The following is a 13,227-nucleotide window of genomic DNA, read 5'->3' on the forward strand; positions in this document are numbered from 1 at the left end:
CACATGAAATTATTTTCTCCAGGATTCACTGCAGAAGGAACTTAACCCTCTAAGAATACCCGGTGGCCATGTCGTGTGCACCGACACACGATTTGAGTGGCTTGACGTGCTTGCCCCACCATTGACTGCAAGTGAGTTTCTTGAGTGGCCACTATCAGAAAGATAAAATAAATTACTGTGATGAGCTTTCTTACTTCAAGGTCCGTGTTTTTGACAGCTGTGATAAGACCGAAGTTCTGAGTCTATTGAATACCACGTTAAAGCAAGAGTTGTGCCATTGGCAAGTGAATAACTTGACTATCATTCCTCCCATTTCAGCTTGCCAATGAGAGATGTCCAGCACAGACTTGAGCTGAATCCTAAAGCATGACATCTGAAAAGATCTTTGGACACCCATGTAAGCAAACCTTAAGAACTTTTTTCCCCACTATGATGTTACTCCCACTAATCTTCTGTGTTTCTGCATCCTGATAAGATGGAAGCCTTTAAGAATGTCGGGTGCTCCTACACGTGATTGGAGTGCTTCCCTGGCTTGACCTGCTTGCCCCAACATTGACTGCAAGTGAGTTTCTTGAGTGACCACTATCAGAAAGATGAAAACAATTACTGTGATGAGCTTTCTTACTTCAAGGTCCGTGTTTTTGACAGCTGTGATAAGACCGAAGTTCTGAGTCTATTGAATACCACGTTAAATCAAGAGTTGTGCCATTGGCAAGTGAATAACTTGACTATTATTCCTCCCATTTCAGCTTGCCAATGAGTGATGACCAGCACAGACTCAAGCTGAATCCTAAAGCATGACGTCCGAAAAGATCATTGGACACCCAAGTAAGCAAACCTTAGGAACCCCCCCCCCCCCACTATGATGTTACTCCCACTTATCTTTAGTGTTTCTGAATCCTAGTAAGATGGAAGTCTTTAAGAATGCATACCACATCTAGCTGGTGCTTAACTTAAGTGCTGTTCTTTTTTTTAGATGCTACTAAAGAACTGGTGGAAGCTTGGGAACAAGCGCCCACTAAAACCAATGCGTGTCGACATGGATCTTGAAGAAGGCAAAGGAGTCATGTTCACTTTAATTCACAACAACAAATATGAGCTTTAAGCACACTTACGATGGCATTGTTAGAAAAAGATGGCTTTTCTGGCAGGCTTGCAAAGCAGCCCAAATTAGTTTCACTGTTGTAATTTCACTTGGCATGTTGGTTTGAAATTAAAATAAATACATAACATTTGATTGCACTTTTTCGCAGAACACCTCATACAAATAAACAAGACCCTGTTGGAGGATTAAAGGGCACAGGTTTGGCTGAATAATAGCTGGTGATGGTCACATTGCTGTGCCATGCGTGGGCGTCCCAGGCTGGTTGAGTCCAATGGTGATGCACAACCAGCCAGCAAAATCAACTTGTTCTGCCTCCGACTGTCTGATAAAAGGGTGCACCTGTTGGGAGGATGAAATGTCACGTGAGCTCAAGCTTGAATTGTGCATCGTAGTGAGCATGTTTAAGGTGTGTACACCAACCATTAACTGTTTCAGGTCTGCTCTTTCTGCTGGGTTCTTTATCAAACTGAAATGGAGGTTGAACACGTGATGAATTGGCATATATTTGCGGCAGGCGATGCAAAAAGACCTTTCAACTTACCATTTATTAACAAAGTCTTGGAATTCTGAACTGAATAACATCCCAGGCAACTTTGGCGGAGGCTACCCAGAGAGAAAATACTGTTAGTAAAGCAGTTACCATTTTAAGCTCTTTGAATTGTGAACCCTCACCTCATTGACAATATAGTCAAGTAATTCAAAGATGGCCATTGGAGGCCTACTGTCTGATCCATATGCTGGAAGTACAAAACAAATGCAGTTAACTTCTGCTGGGAAAGACGGGAATTCTGTCAGAGTAAGACTTACAGCTGCCAGGTCGCCCAGGAGGCCCAGAATTGGGGGACTCTGCAGCGTTTGCACCTCCCACTTGAGTACCAAAAATGTGTTCCAGCTCCTTTGTATCTGGTGGTGGGATAGGGAAACGTCCGATGGCCATTTCAACCAGGGACAGACCCATGCTCCAGATGTCAGACTGGACCGAGTAATGGGTGCCCTGTAAACGCTCTGGCTGTGGGGGAAAAAAATAGAAAAGGTAAATGTAGTGTGCTCAGTCCGAGAACCTCGACTGCGTGGTGGAGGTGCTAAGCACAAGTCAGCCTGCCAATATATGATCGCTCGGGAGTGTTCCGATTCCTTGTCGTTTGTGTGAGTGCGTCATATTCCAAATCAACTTACCGACATGTACGATCGTGTTCCCACAAAGGAGTTGGCCATGGAGTCTATGAGCTGTCCACTCACGCCAAAGTCACACAGCTTGATCTCACCGCGGGAATTCACCAGGATGTTAGATGGCTTGACATCTGACAAGGGAGGAATGACGTGAGCATGTTGGGAATAACCTCACGGAGGTTTGACAGGCGCCATGCTACATTGTTCATATATGTGACTAAATGAGTGCGATGAATGCTGAGTAATAGAACCAGTGGTAAAGAAAGTTACTATTGTAGAAATACAACATTGGGTCAAATTTATGAAGCGTGATTGACCTCTGTGCATGATCTTGTGTTTCTCCCTCAGGTAGGAAAGCCCTTTAATGACCTGCAAAAATAAAAATGGCGTTTCAGGAAATTTTTGACTAATGTCCATGAAATATCAACATGCCACATATTTTGTTGAGGGGTAGAGCCATATCTTTTTCAGTCGGGTGATGCAATGACTCATTAAGGAGTGGCTATGAGAAGACATGCAGAGAAGCACATTTGCACACCTGTAACTTCTCAACTTGGACCAGAGGTCACCAAATCCAGTTCTCGAGAGGCTCTATTCTGCATGTTATAGATGTGTCCCAACACACCTGATTCAAACGATGAGCTCATCAGCAAGTTCTGTGAAAGCTTGATAACAATCATGATCATTTGAATTAGGTGTGTTGAAGGAGGGAAAAATCTAAAACATGCAGGATAATGGCCCTTGGATTGGACTTGGTGACCCTCAGGTCTTCCTAGGCTACACAGTGCACATGGCTGAGAAATCATTTATTACACCATTGTAAATGTTTTTTTTACTTTGATTTGATCATTCTCACATCAGTGTGTTAGGCCAAATTGGTATTAGTGTTAATTCTATTAAATACAACTGACTGGATGGAATAAAAAAACAATTCTTGGCCATGTTTTGTGTGCTAATGTGCGAACGTAATTTGGAATAATGCTTACTACAAGTATAAGTTTAATTACAAAACCAATCCTTAAGTGTTTCACGTCAGTACAGTACTTGATCTCTATTGAAAATACCTGAAGCTGTAAATGAGCTGTTTTCCCTCTAGATAGACTAACTTGACTCTAATTGAGGTTTCATTCACTTATTTTTATAATGATATGCTTGAGAGAACCTAGATGTCGAGTGGGATCCACTGTAGCTGCTTGTCTTCATTTGCCATTAACGCACGTCTGTTTCAGTCAGAACCAGCATGAAAGAACAACATATGGGCCTGTCAATCCCTGGAGGTGTTTTATCCTTGCACGAGTGTTTTATGAAATGGCGGAACATGAGGAGGGCCGGGCTACATACAGCAATGCTGATTTTGCCAAGGATTTGCTCAGGGATCTTTCCAGCTTTCTTGAGTGACTGATCCAAGGACCCGCCATCCTAAATCCAGCAAGGAAAGCAAACTGATCAAGAATTAATAATAAAAATAAAAAAAAAAGCCTTGAGAAAATGTAAATGCTACCATGTTCTCCATGCAGATACTGATTTCTCCATCACTATAGAAAGCACCGTAGAAGCCCACAATGTAGGGGGAGTTGCATTCATGCAACACTTGAAGCTCCCTTATGATCTGGTTCCTGATGGCGGGTTTAATTTCCAAGTGGATGAGCTGCAACACAGGAAAGCTGTCACTACTCCAAAAAGCTTTCAGGTGAAATTTCAGGAGCGCAGCCTTATCAGAAGTAAAGAATTAGGTCACAGGGCTGTTTTCACAATCCAAAAAGACAGCGTTACCTTTCTGGCCATGATCAGACCAGAAGGTCTGTGGGAGACCTTGAAGACGACCCCTCCGTTGCCAGCGCCAAGCTCGCATATCTTCTCAAAGTCGTCATCCTTCAGCTCTCCCACTTTCTGCTTCTGCGTCAGGAAAGCTTCCAGACGTTTGCGTTGCTGCTCATCCAGTTCCAGCTCTTCCAGTTTCTTCTGCAGGGCCTCTAAGTTTGTTCTTGCAAAAAGACACATGCATGTTGGGAGTTTTCCAAAGCCTACTTCGACAGAAGCAGATGTTTGTTCTTTGGAAGCATCTGCACCACTCCCAAAAGGACACGGGAAGTGTATCTGTGACCCAAGGCCAAACGGAGAATACATGGCTTGATTCTGGTGATTTATTTGTCTTTTGTGGACAAGTGGAAAGAAATTCAGTGCGCATCACTGGGTTTTGCCATTATGTTCCCTCGCACATCTCGCCAGTTTTTGTTGTGCAGCTTGTGTCGCTCCTTGGCCGCTGTCATGGCAACCAATTACCTTGAGAAGCCAACAGGATAAAGCAGTAAAGAGCTCTTTAGACAGGCTGCTCTTTGATTTATTGTTGGCATGGAGTTGAGTGGTATTTCTAATATTTAGTCATTTACTTGACCGTGTCATACAATCTGGCGGCAGATGACAGTGACTGACATCGCAAAAACGTTAAGTTCTTTTTATTTTCCTTCTGGTCCATAACCATGGATACTGCATTGCAAGTTTGAGTTAATAGTGGGCGGCGTGGGAGTTCAGTCGTCAAGAGCAAAAAGGTAGAGGACGCCAGAAATACTGAAAGACACACGCACACACACGCACACGCACACGCACAAGCCGCACGCACAATACGTGGGAGGGACCAAGACGAGCCGCACGATTGCTTGGAGCAGAGGAGGGAAGTATGCACGACGCAAGCCTCTTGAACTCCATCCACATAATGACCAAGGACATCTGCTATAGTTGAAATAAAGGGGACAGTCTAAATAGCTTCATGTAAAAAAAAAAAAAAAAACGCTTAACGTTGTTTAACGCCAGTAAAGTAATGTTCTATGTGCCTTCACAAATCTGAACATGGCATTCGGATTAATATTGTGTTTGTGGAATAATAGTTAAGCAACAAAATCCACCCGTTTTTAGCTATTTTAGGGGACGGCCATTTTGTCATTTGCTGTCGACTGAAAATGACATCGCAGTTCACGTGAAGACTAATTACGCCTCACCTGTTTTCTGAAGCTGTGCCATGATTGGTAGTTAGATGAACTCTGCGCAACTATGATGTCATTTTCAGTGGACAGAAAGTGACAAAATGGCCACTCCGAGAGATTTAAAAAAAATAAGGGGATTTTACAGGAGCCGTACAGTGTTTGGTATTTTTTTCCTTTGTTGCGATACATGCTTGTGTGTTGTACACGAGCCAAGCGTGCGCACACTCCATTTTCACATTGATTGGTGGTGTCACGGGGGGGGGAGTGGTCTTTTCTTATTAGTAGATGCACTCACCTGTGCGGTAATTGTTGTTTTGTTTGGATCGTGTGGTGGGGTCAGCACGGGGAAGAAACCTTTTGCTGACCATACAATTCAGCGTAAAAAGCAACGTAAACATCATCAAGGAAAGCAACTGTGAGCGCACATGTGTAACGGACTTGTGAGTTAAACAAGCGTCGAACGTCGGCCAACTCGTGTTGCGGAGAAAGAAAGAGAGAGAGCAGATCAGTCCAAGAGAGCGACAATCAATGACAAAATGAAGTAAGTGACTGTCATTTGCTTACATGCGCCTCTATAAACAGTCAAGCGAGCAATGATGCAATAGTTGGGATGCGCGTCATCAATGTTTCAACTCCCCTTGTCTTAGCCTGCCATGGCGTAATTTTAGTTGGACGCCACAACATTAATGCTTAACTCATATTCCACAAGCGCAAAATTAATCACAATGCCGTGTCTTGACACGGCCACACTGGGCTGTGGGGTTGGCCGCTACTGAAGTGGCCCCTCGATACGCAGCGTTCCATGGAAATCAATTCTATAAGTACCAATGTTAACGTCGATGAAGCGTCCCTTTAAGTGTTTTAGGCTGTTCCCTTTTTAGCATACTGTCTGTTCATGTTTATCTTGCATAAAAACGGCAAATAAGGGCATCATCCAATAGTTATGGAGGCAAGGTGAACTTGGGGTTTCAATATAGGCCAGGCTTTTTACTGTGTCGACATTCTCCCGTCGGTTTCTCCCAATACTCCCGTTTCCTCCCACATTCCTAACACATGTATGTTCGCCTCACTAAAGACTCTTTATTGTCCAAAAGTGTGAATGAGTTGTCTATATATGCCGCGCGATTGGCAATGCGCATTCAAGGTTGGATTGTAATCATGAGTGAACACTCAACCTTAGACTTTAAGCATGAAAGAGGAGGCAGACTTAAAAATGGAATACGGTAAATTCTTCGCTGTTGTTTGATGAGGGTATGCTGTTCCTTGGCGAGTCACCACCTGCCTCAAGCAACCAGGAATGTGTTCGACTATCACGCCAACACCATGTCGTCATCAGCAGCAGTAGTTTTAGTTTTTTAGCACACATTATCAGCATGAGGCATGTTTTTATATTTAAAAAAGGGAATGTCTTCGGTCACTTTATTATGCGCACCTGTATTGCAGTACAGTATCATACCCATGTTATTTTCCTTTATTGGTATCCAACTACTGCCAATAGACACACATTCACTCTCACATTTACACATATGGACAATTTAGGGAGGAGGAAGCCTTGAGCATGAAAAAAATAGATTTTTGAGTAGATGGTCTTATGGAATTGGGTTGTAAACATAAACAATCACAATTGTGTAGTTCTAATTGAATACGTATAGTGTCAGTCAAAACTGAACCTATTAAAGGTATTATTGCTCGAGCTTTTGTTGGTTCTCCTAAGCTTCTGCGGCATTACTTATTCTGCCCTGTGAATTTACATTTATTGTACAACAAGGTAACCATGGCAGTTTCTGTATTTTCCTACATGTACAAATGTCAAACTAAAAATGCCCCCCTAAATAAATAAGTAAATAAATAAATAAATGCATAAATAAATAAAGCGTGGGATGCTGCGTTACATTCAAGATGTATGATGACACAATAAAATATTCCGCCTCTTTGCCACCTTAGAAAAAGCTGCCAGCATGAGAGTTGACACATTATGTAATTCCCATTCAACATTTTTGTTTCAGCCTCGCCGGGAAGTGATAACTAGTCCACAGTGTCACAACTACTCACTATCTCAATTACTGGTGGTGGGAGGAAGCCTACGCAACAAACTTGTTGGGGGGGAAAAGAGTCTGAATGTATCATGAAGGTCAAACCATGAATAACCACAGTAATATGCAGATTATAATATTATATAATAGAGGCACACCGAAAACGTGCGTGCATTTATTGCTAAACCCAAATTGAAATAACATGCTCAAAATCCCAGGGTAAACATGCAACTCCGACATAGAAGCACACACACGGGGATGGTCGGGTGACACTCACTCTGTGGCTCCTGTGCCGTTGATGATATTCCCATCGGGAATTGGGTTGAGTTGGATGGGCTCGGGCTTCCTTCTCTTCTGCATCGCGCTCACAAATGACAAGCGAAACCGCCGATATGTTGATGAAAATTATTACGGTTATTGATAGCAAGAAGGACGATGATGAGGGTGAAGTGTGTGTAAGTGTTAAACAGCGACTGCGGCGTTGTGACGACCTGCAGTACTGAGATAGTTATTAATGGCTGGATGGGAATCATCCGGAAGATGTGACGTCACGAAAATATTTGCACTGGTCTTCCGCATGGCCGTGCGTGGCGTCGCGCTCCCTCTGCTGGCGTTGACACGAATTACAACTCAACTTTGGTGCAGGGTTGTGCCCTTTTATATATGAAAAAGAAAAACTATGGCATGCCACGGAATAATAATACCGAAAAACGATGAGCTCGTCTCAAATTAAGTAGTTCATGTGCAATATTGGCATGTAAATTCAAATATTCCCTCCCAGTAAGACATAAATTATGTTGTATGAACGGCAACAGGTGGATACACTGGTTTGTTGTAGCTTCTGCCATCTAGTGGAAAAGCATTTGTTTGTTTTAAATCAATCATTAAAAGCATCAGAGAAAGAGAAACAAATTATTAAGTCATCGCAAAAATCACAATAAAATCATATCATATCAATCAAATAATTAGATTAAAATTATTCTGACCAAGTATCATTTTAGATAAATTTAAAGAGCGTGTAAATGGGGATCAAAACAAAATGCTGCAGTAAACAATGATTTAAATGACCTGATTTAAATGAACTGACAATTTGAGCAGACTTTGTTTGGTTCTGGTAAGACACAAGTGATCTGTCCCAGACGACCTGTGGGGCTCTGGATGCTTTGTAGGGTACGAGTACATCTTGCATGTATTTTGCTCCAAGACCTTTTAGAGGTTAATTGACTAGCAGTAAGATTTTAAAATCTATTCTTTGAGTCACTGGAAGCCAGTGTAGTGATTTGAGGACTTTGTCGCTGGCATATTTGTAGTCAATGAATTATAATTATAATCGATCATTTTCAAAGCCTGCTACAGTGGTAATAGAACAGTTTTCACGTGACTGACAGCAAGGAGAAACCAAACTATTGACAAACCGTTACGGGCAGTAAGAAGTCATCTAGTTAAGGCAGATCTTCCAACTGCAAAACCGCCTCACATGTAAATAGGGACTGCTTTCAACTGAATGCTAAAAAAAACATTCCTCGTCTTTGTTTATTCTGTATAAATTTGGTGCCCTTTTAAACGTTTGGGTGCTCTAAGCTTAAAAAACACCTGCAAATCCGGCGGAACCCTTTCAACACACTGCCCATGTACCATGAAGATCACACATCAAGCGTGACTTGTAAGCCATGGAAATGTGCTGGTACGTCTCAGCACATTTTCCTGGTTGGGGACGCGCAATGCCACTGAGACGTGTCTGCCTGACCAAAGTGCATCTCGCTGCCAGAAGAATCTTTTTCTCCATAAAACAGCCGTGACAGACAGGGAGGAAAGATTGGCTGTGTCTTGTCTCAACCTCATGGACGGCTGTATAAATTCAAAGTTGCTTTTGACAAATTGGCTTACGTGCATCTGAGCAGAGCAGGCGTCTAATATCGCTCTCCCGTGTGGACCATAAAACATCTACGCTCACCGCAAATTTTATTTTCATTGAATTTAACCTCTGAGAGTGAAATGTGTTCTTTAGAGATGTGTGATGAAAACATATATTATCCTGCAGAGTTATTTTCCAAGCTTTTGGGACATTGTGCTTCAGATTTATGCTCTGGATGAAATTTAATTTGTGGGGGGAAAAAAAGTGACATTCGAAAAATGGGTTTTGCTCATTGTTACTTGGTTTGGATGTTTGACCTTAACTGTGCTGGAGGATTTATGTGCACAAACAATAGAGTATTAATCTGCTGAGAGGCCAAAGTGAATCGAATTAAGACATAAACCTACGAGCAGAATTTTTGTTGGGAATCAAGATGAGGCTCATGTTGCCAATGCTGTTACATGAAAGAATTTGTGGAAGACCATACTTTATATGTATGATTATTTTAGACTACTATTAATTGGATGGAACAGCAGCTTTTAATAAGAATAACGTGTATACATTGTCAAGATGGCGACAATGCATCACCGACTTTTATAACGTTGGTCGACCAGCCTGGAAGCCATTTTATGTTCGTAGTGCACTCATCGTTACCTTTTTTCAATGCTGCAGTTTTTCCGAACCATAATTTAGTCAAATCTTAGTTAACTCACAAGTTGACTTCGTGTGAAACGTGGGCCTCCACAAAGAAAATACTTTTGTATTGTAGATGCACTTGCTTTCAAAACAACATTCTATCTTAAAATTCAAGTGGCGTGCGTTTGAAGTCATTTGTGAAATGTTTGCTCATGAATACTATATTAGACGGTGATTTGCCCGCTCACCCCCTTTAACTTGTCTGAGGAGTAAGTCCAAAGCAAACACACAAGAGAGGGGCAATGGGAATTGCCAAGTGCCTCGTAGAGGCCAATAAACTTCCCTTTCCAGACTTCAGTCCAGCACTCTACAGACAGTGTCTCAGCACTGCCAGTGACAGCAAACGAGACATAAAAGAGTCGCGGGCTGGAGAAGCAGAACACACCATGTTGTTTGATGCTGAGGATTTGTTGCCTCATCCGTCGCTACTCCGTGAGGGGACTTGGGGATTTGTGGTCAGGGATTACAGCAGACCACAACGGCCGCTTCTGAAGCTGACGATAACAGCGGCCGCTCTCCGACAGGCCCCAACGTACAACTTTAAGTGCATGCCCTCCAAGATGACTGCTCTCTCTCTCTCTGTGTGCTTGTGTGGCTTCTTTCTGATTGTTCAAGATGCCTGTAGGTGTGAATGTCAGTGGGGCTGCTTGTCGGTCTCTTATATGTCAGTTCTGTGACTGACAGGTGATGGGTACACGGTGTACCCCGCTGGGATTTAGGCTCCAGGGTACAAGCAGTATAGAAAGTGGAAGGGTTTATTCATGGGAATCCGCAGCAGCAAATGTAAGCCAACGTCATTTGTGTCCCCTCTGATGGAAAGGTTGAAGGGCAGGGAAGAGCGTTTTGTTGCCTCGGCCAAGTGTGAAAGAAGCAAACTGAAAGCTTGTCTTGTTTTGATTAGTGTTTGTTTTTAAGCGGCGAAAGAACAGAATTGCTGGGTGGGGTTGTGTATGTCTCCAGTGTAAGACGTTTTGATACGTATCTCGATACGATTCAGTTTGACTTAATGCACTCACTACTTTTAAATAAAAAATGATTTTCCAATTCAAGTTGTTTTTTTTGTGATACAAAACTGAAAAAAAATACCCCAAAACTATCCAAACGATTTTTACTTAATCTTGTGGATGTGTGACGCTTATATATGCGAAAAAAAAATCCTTTACATTTATTTTCTTTTTGCTGTTTTAAAATCTTTTTATTCAATTGAATGATTATTTATTAACTACAAATAATATACTTTATTTTTGTTCTTCTATCAATACAAGACAACTTGATTTATATAGTGCATTTCACAACGCCAGTCATGTGTTGACTCAGAACAACCTAGGCTCACACAAAAAGTTCCGCCTGCCAAATCGGATCCAAACCACTCGAGGGCGCGATACCACTAATGCCCTCCTGGTGCTGTAAACGAGCAGGAAGAATACTGTCGTCTACCGTATCGAACGCTGCAGTTAGTTTAGTTTCAGTCCATGTACTTATTGTGACATTTATTCGGGAGTCTGCTGTGATATTGTTTTATGTAAAAAAAAAAAACTTTGGCTGAGTAAATGCTGGAAAACACTGAACTAATTAATTTATAGAAAGACAAACAAAGATGCGTTACGACACAACTTTTTCACATTTCTGAAGGCGGAAAATTACTGTCGACTTCATCACCACATTCTGTTGTCATTTAAGTAGCGACACTGGAAAAAGCGGGGTTATGGCCACACGCCGTGTGAAAGGAGCCATTGAGAGATTCATCCAAAAGGCACCAAACCTTGCAGTCTCTTGAGTTAAGTGATGAATTGTGACATTTAATTCCGATCCTCATGTCTCTTAGATGTCGCCTTGTGCAGCTGGTTCCCATCTGTTTTTACAGAGATAACTCGGTGAACCAAGACAAATGCGACTTGCAAATGTTGTCTTTAACATTCAGGAGGAGGAAAGCCAAAGAGCACACTCAGAGGACAGCACTTGCGCAACGTGAAACAAAGCAGTTTTAGTCTAATGTGTTACTCACTGACAGGGAACTTCAGGAACTAATCAGATGTGCATGAATCAAAATGAAACGTTTATCAAAGTTCATATTGTACATTTCATTTTTCAAGGTTCACAAATTCCCACAACGGCAATGGCAGTGATGAAGCAGCATCAGGCACTACTGATAGTTGAGTTTCATGCCCAGGGGTCGAACCTGCAACCTTGTGGACAGCCAAGCAGGCACTTGAGCCAAGATGGGCCCCAAACACTGTGAGTTTCCACAAATTCACTTTATAATGAATGCGTCCTCCTCCCATTACTCGTAAGATATGATAGCTACGACAGACAACATTTGATACAAATGATGGCGATTGATGAGATGTGATAAATTAGAATAATAGTTAACTCATTCAATCCATAAGATATATATACATTTTCAAAATTGTAGTCCCTGCCTCCCAAAGACGTATTTATACGTCTTAGCCTTTTTTTTTGTATCATAGCTCAATGTTTTTATCTTTAGAACACAATATTCTGTAGTCCTGGCAAAATCAATCAAAATCCAGAAAGAAAAGGCTGTGATTGAGTTGTTTCCTCTCGTGAAAACGGCTGGGGTTAAATGAGTTAAGTAGCAAAATCCAACCCTTTTATTACATCACAGTTGCCCAGGGCTCAGGTAATGACCAATCACGGCTCACCCGTTTTCTGAGTTTGGTCACATGACGCTCGCCAGCAGAGTCATGATCACATGAACATCTAAGGGCATTTTAAAGTCTTCTCCGAACCGAACATGCATGTTTTAACATGTATATGATATCATAGACAGCTAAAATAAGTCAGATGTGATAACACAAGATATTTAGGGTAGCATGTGATATAAAACACCACACATGGACATAAACAATTGGTGTGGAAGGTGGTCTTTAAGTGCCCACTTCGGATCGGGGATGTGTGATTGCCCTGGCCAAATTAACATCATCCACCTGTGGAGGTCTGCTTGCAGTCCCTTATAAAACATGCTTCACACACTTTGATTGTCTCGATAGACTCCAGCCAATCTATTTCTGCTTCTGCAATCTCAAACACTATGTGTGCCTCTAGTGTGCTTACTTGAAAGAGAATGGAATCACTTTCATTGGCTAGGAAATAAGTTGTCTGTGTTCACTCCCACAACGGCGCAAACGCATCCTTCTAGGTAAAAGAAAGGAAACACCACCTATGTGCACAGTTAGACTGCTCGGGACTTGCACCAAGCACCAAAATAGAGCTCTATATTTATATGAGAGGTGATTATATGTCGATCCAATAAACATGATACTTAAGACACGATAAGGTTGGCTATTATGTTATTGACATATCAAAATAGATATATTTAGATATACAATCATATCGCAAATATGATGATGAAACTAGATGGATACT

At 41.9% G+C, this 13,227-nt stretch overlaps 2 protein-coding genes, 1 long non-coding RNA gene and 2 other non-coding genes across 5 annotated transcripts in view; 4 read left to right on the plus strand and 1 right to left on the minus strand.

Annotated features, from left to right (window-relative positions):
* The first annotated feature begins 141 nt into the window (after nt 1-141).
* On the plus strand, nt 142-1,242 carry LOC148335091 (uncharacterized). The gene is made up of 4 exons (XR_015844131.1): nt 142-397; nt 476-562; nt 750-828; nt 977-1,242. It is a non-coding gene; the product is annotated as an uncharacterized LOC148335091 (long non-coding RNA).
* LOC148335092 (small nucleolar RNA SNORD18) lies at nt 173-244 on the plus strand. Its single transcript, XR_015844174.1, has one exon. It is a non-coding gene; the product is annotated as a small nucleolar RNA SNORD18 (small nucleolar RNA).
* On the plus strand, nt 604-675 carry LOC148335093 (small nucleolar RNA SNORD18). Its single transcript, XR_015844175.1, has one exon. It is a non-coding gene; the product is annotated as a small nucleolar RNA SNORD18 (small nucleolar RNA).
* On the minus strand, nt 1,047-7,840 carry map2k1 (mitogen-activated protein kinase kinase 1). The gene is made up of 11 exons (XM_088299246.1): nt 7,567-7,840; nt 4,049-4,259; nt 3,777-3,923; nt 3,617-3,694; nt 2,593-2,644; nt 2,282-2,406; nt 1,913-2,114; nt 1,778-1,842; nt 1,647-1,708; nt 1,526-1,571; nt 1,047-1,444 (listed from the first exon to the last, which is right to left on the minus strand). The coding sequence occupies exons 1-11, from the start codon at nt 7,647-7,649 to the stop codon at nt 1,331-1,333; spliced, it is 1,185 nt and encodes a 394-aa protein (XP_088155372.1). The 5' UTR covers nt 7,650-7,840; the 3' UTR covers nt 1,047-1,330.
* Nucleotides 5,404-13,227, plus strand: part of megf11 (multiple EGF-like-domains 11) — a 104,988-nt gene continuing 97,164 nt past the window's right edge. The window contains exons 1-2 of the mRNA XM_088299245.1: nt 5,404-5,797; nt 11,934-12,075. The gene's annotated coding sequence lies outside the window, so the exon portion shown is untranslated. The remainder of the gene's footprint in view (nt 5,798-11,933; nt 12,076-13,227) is intronic.

The sequence above is a fragment of the Idiotropiscis lumnitzeri genome, chromosome 6, assembly GCF_059441095.1.
Source record: "Idiotropiscis lumnitzeri isolate Australia: NSW breed Sydney's pygmy pipehorse chromosome 6, RoL_Ilum_1.0, whole genome shotgun sequence".
NCBI classification, from domain to species: Eukaryota; Metazoa; Chordata; class Actinopteri; order Syngnathiformes; family Syngnathidae; genus Idiotropiscis; species Idiotropiscis lumnitzeri.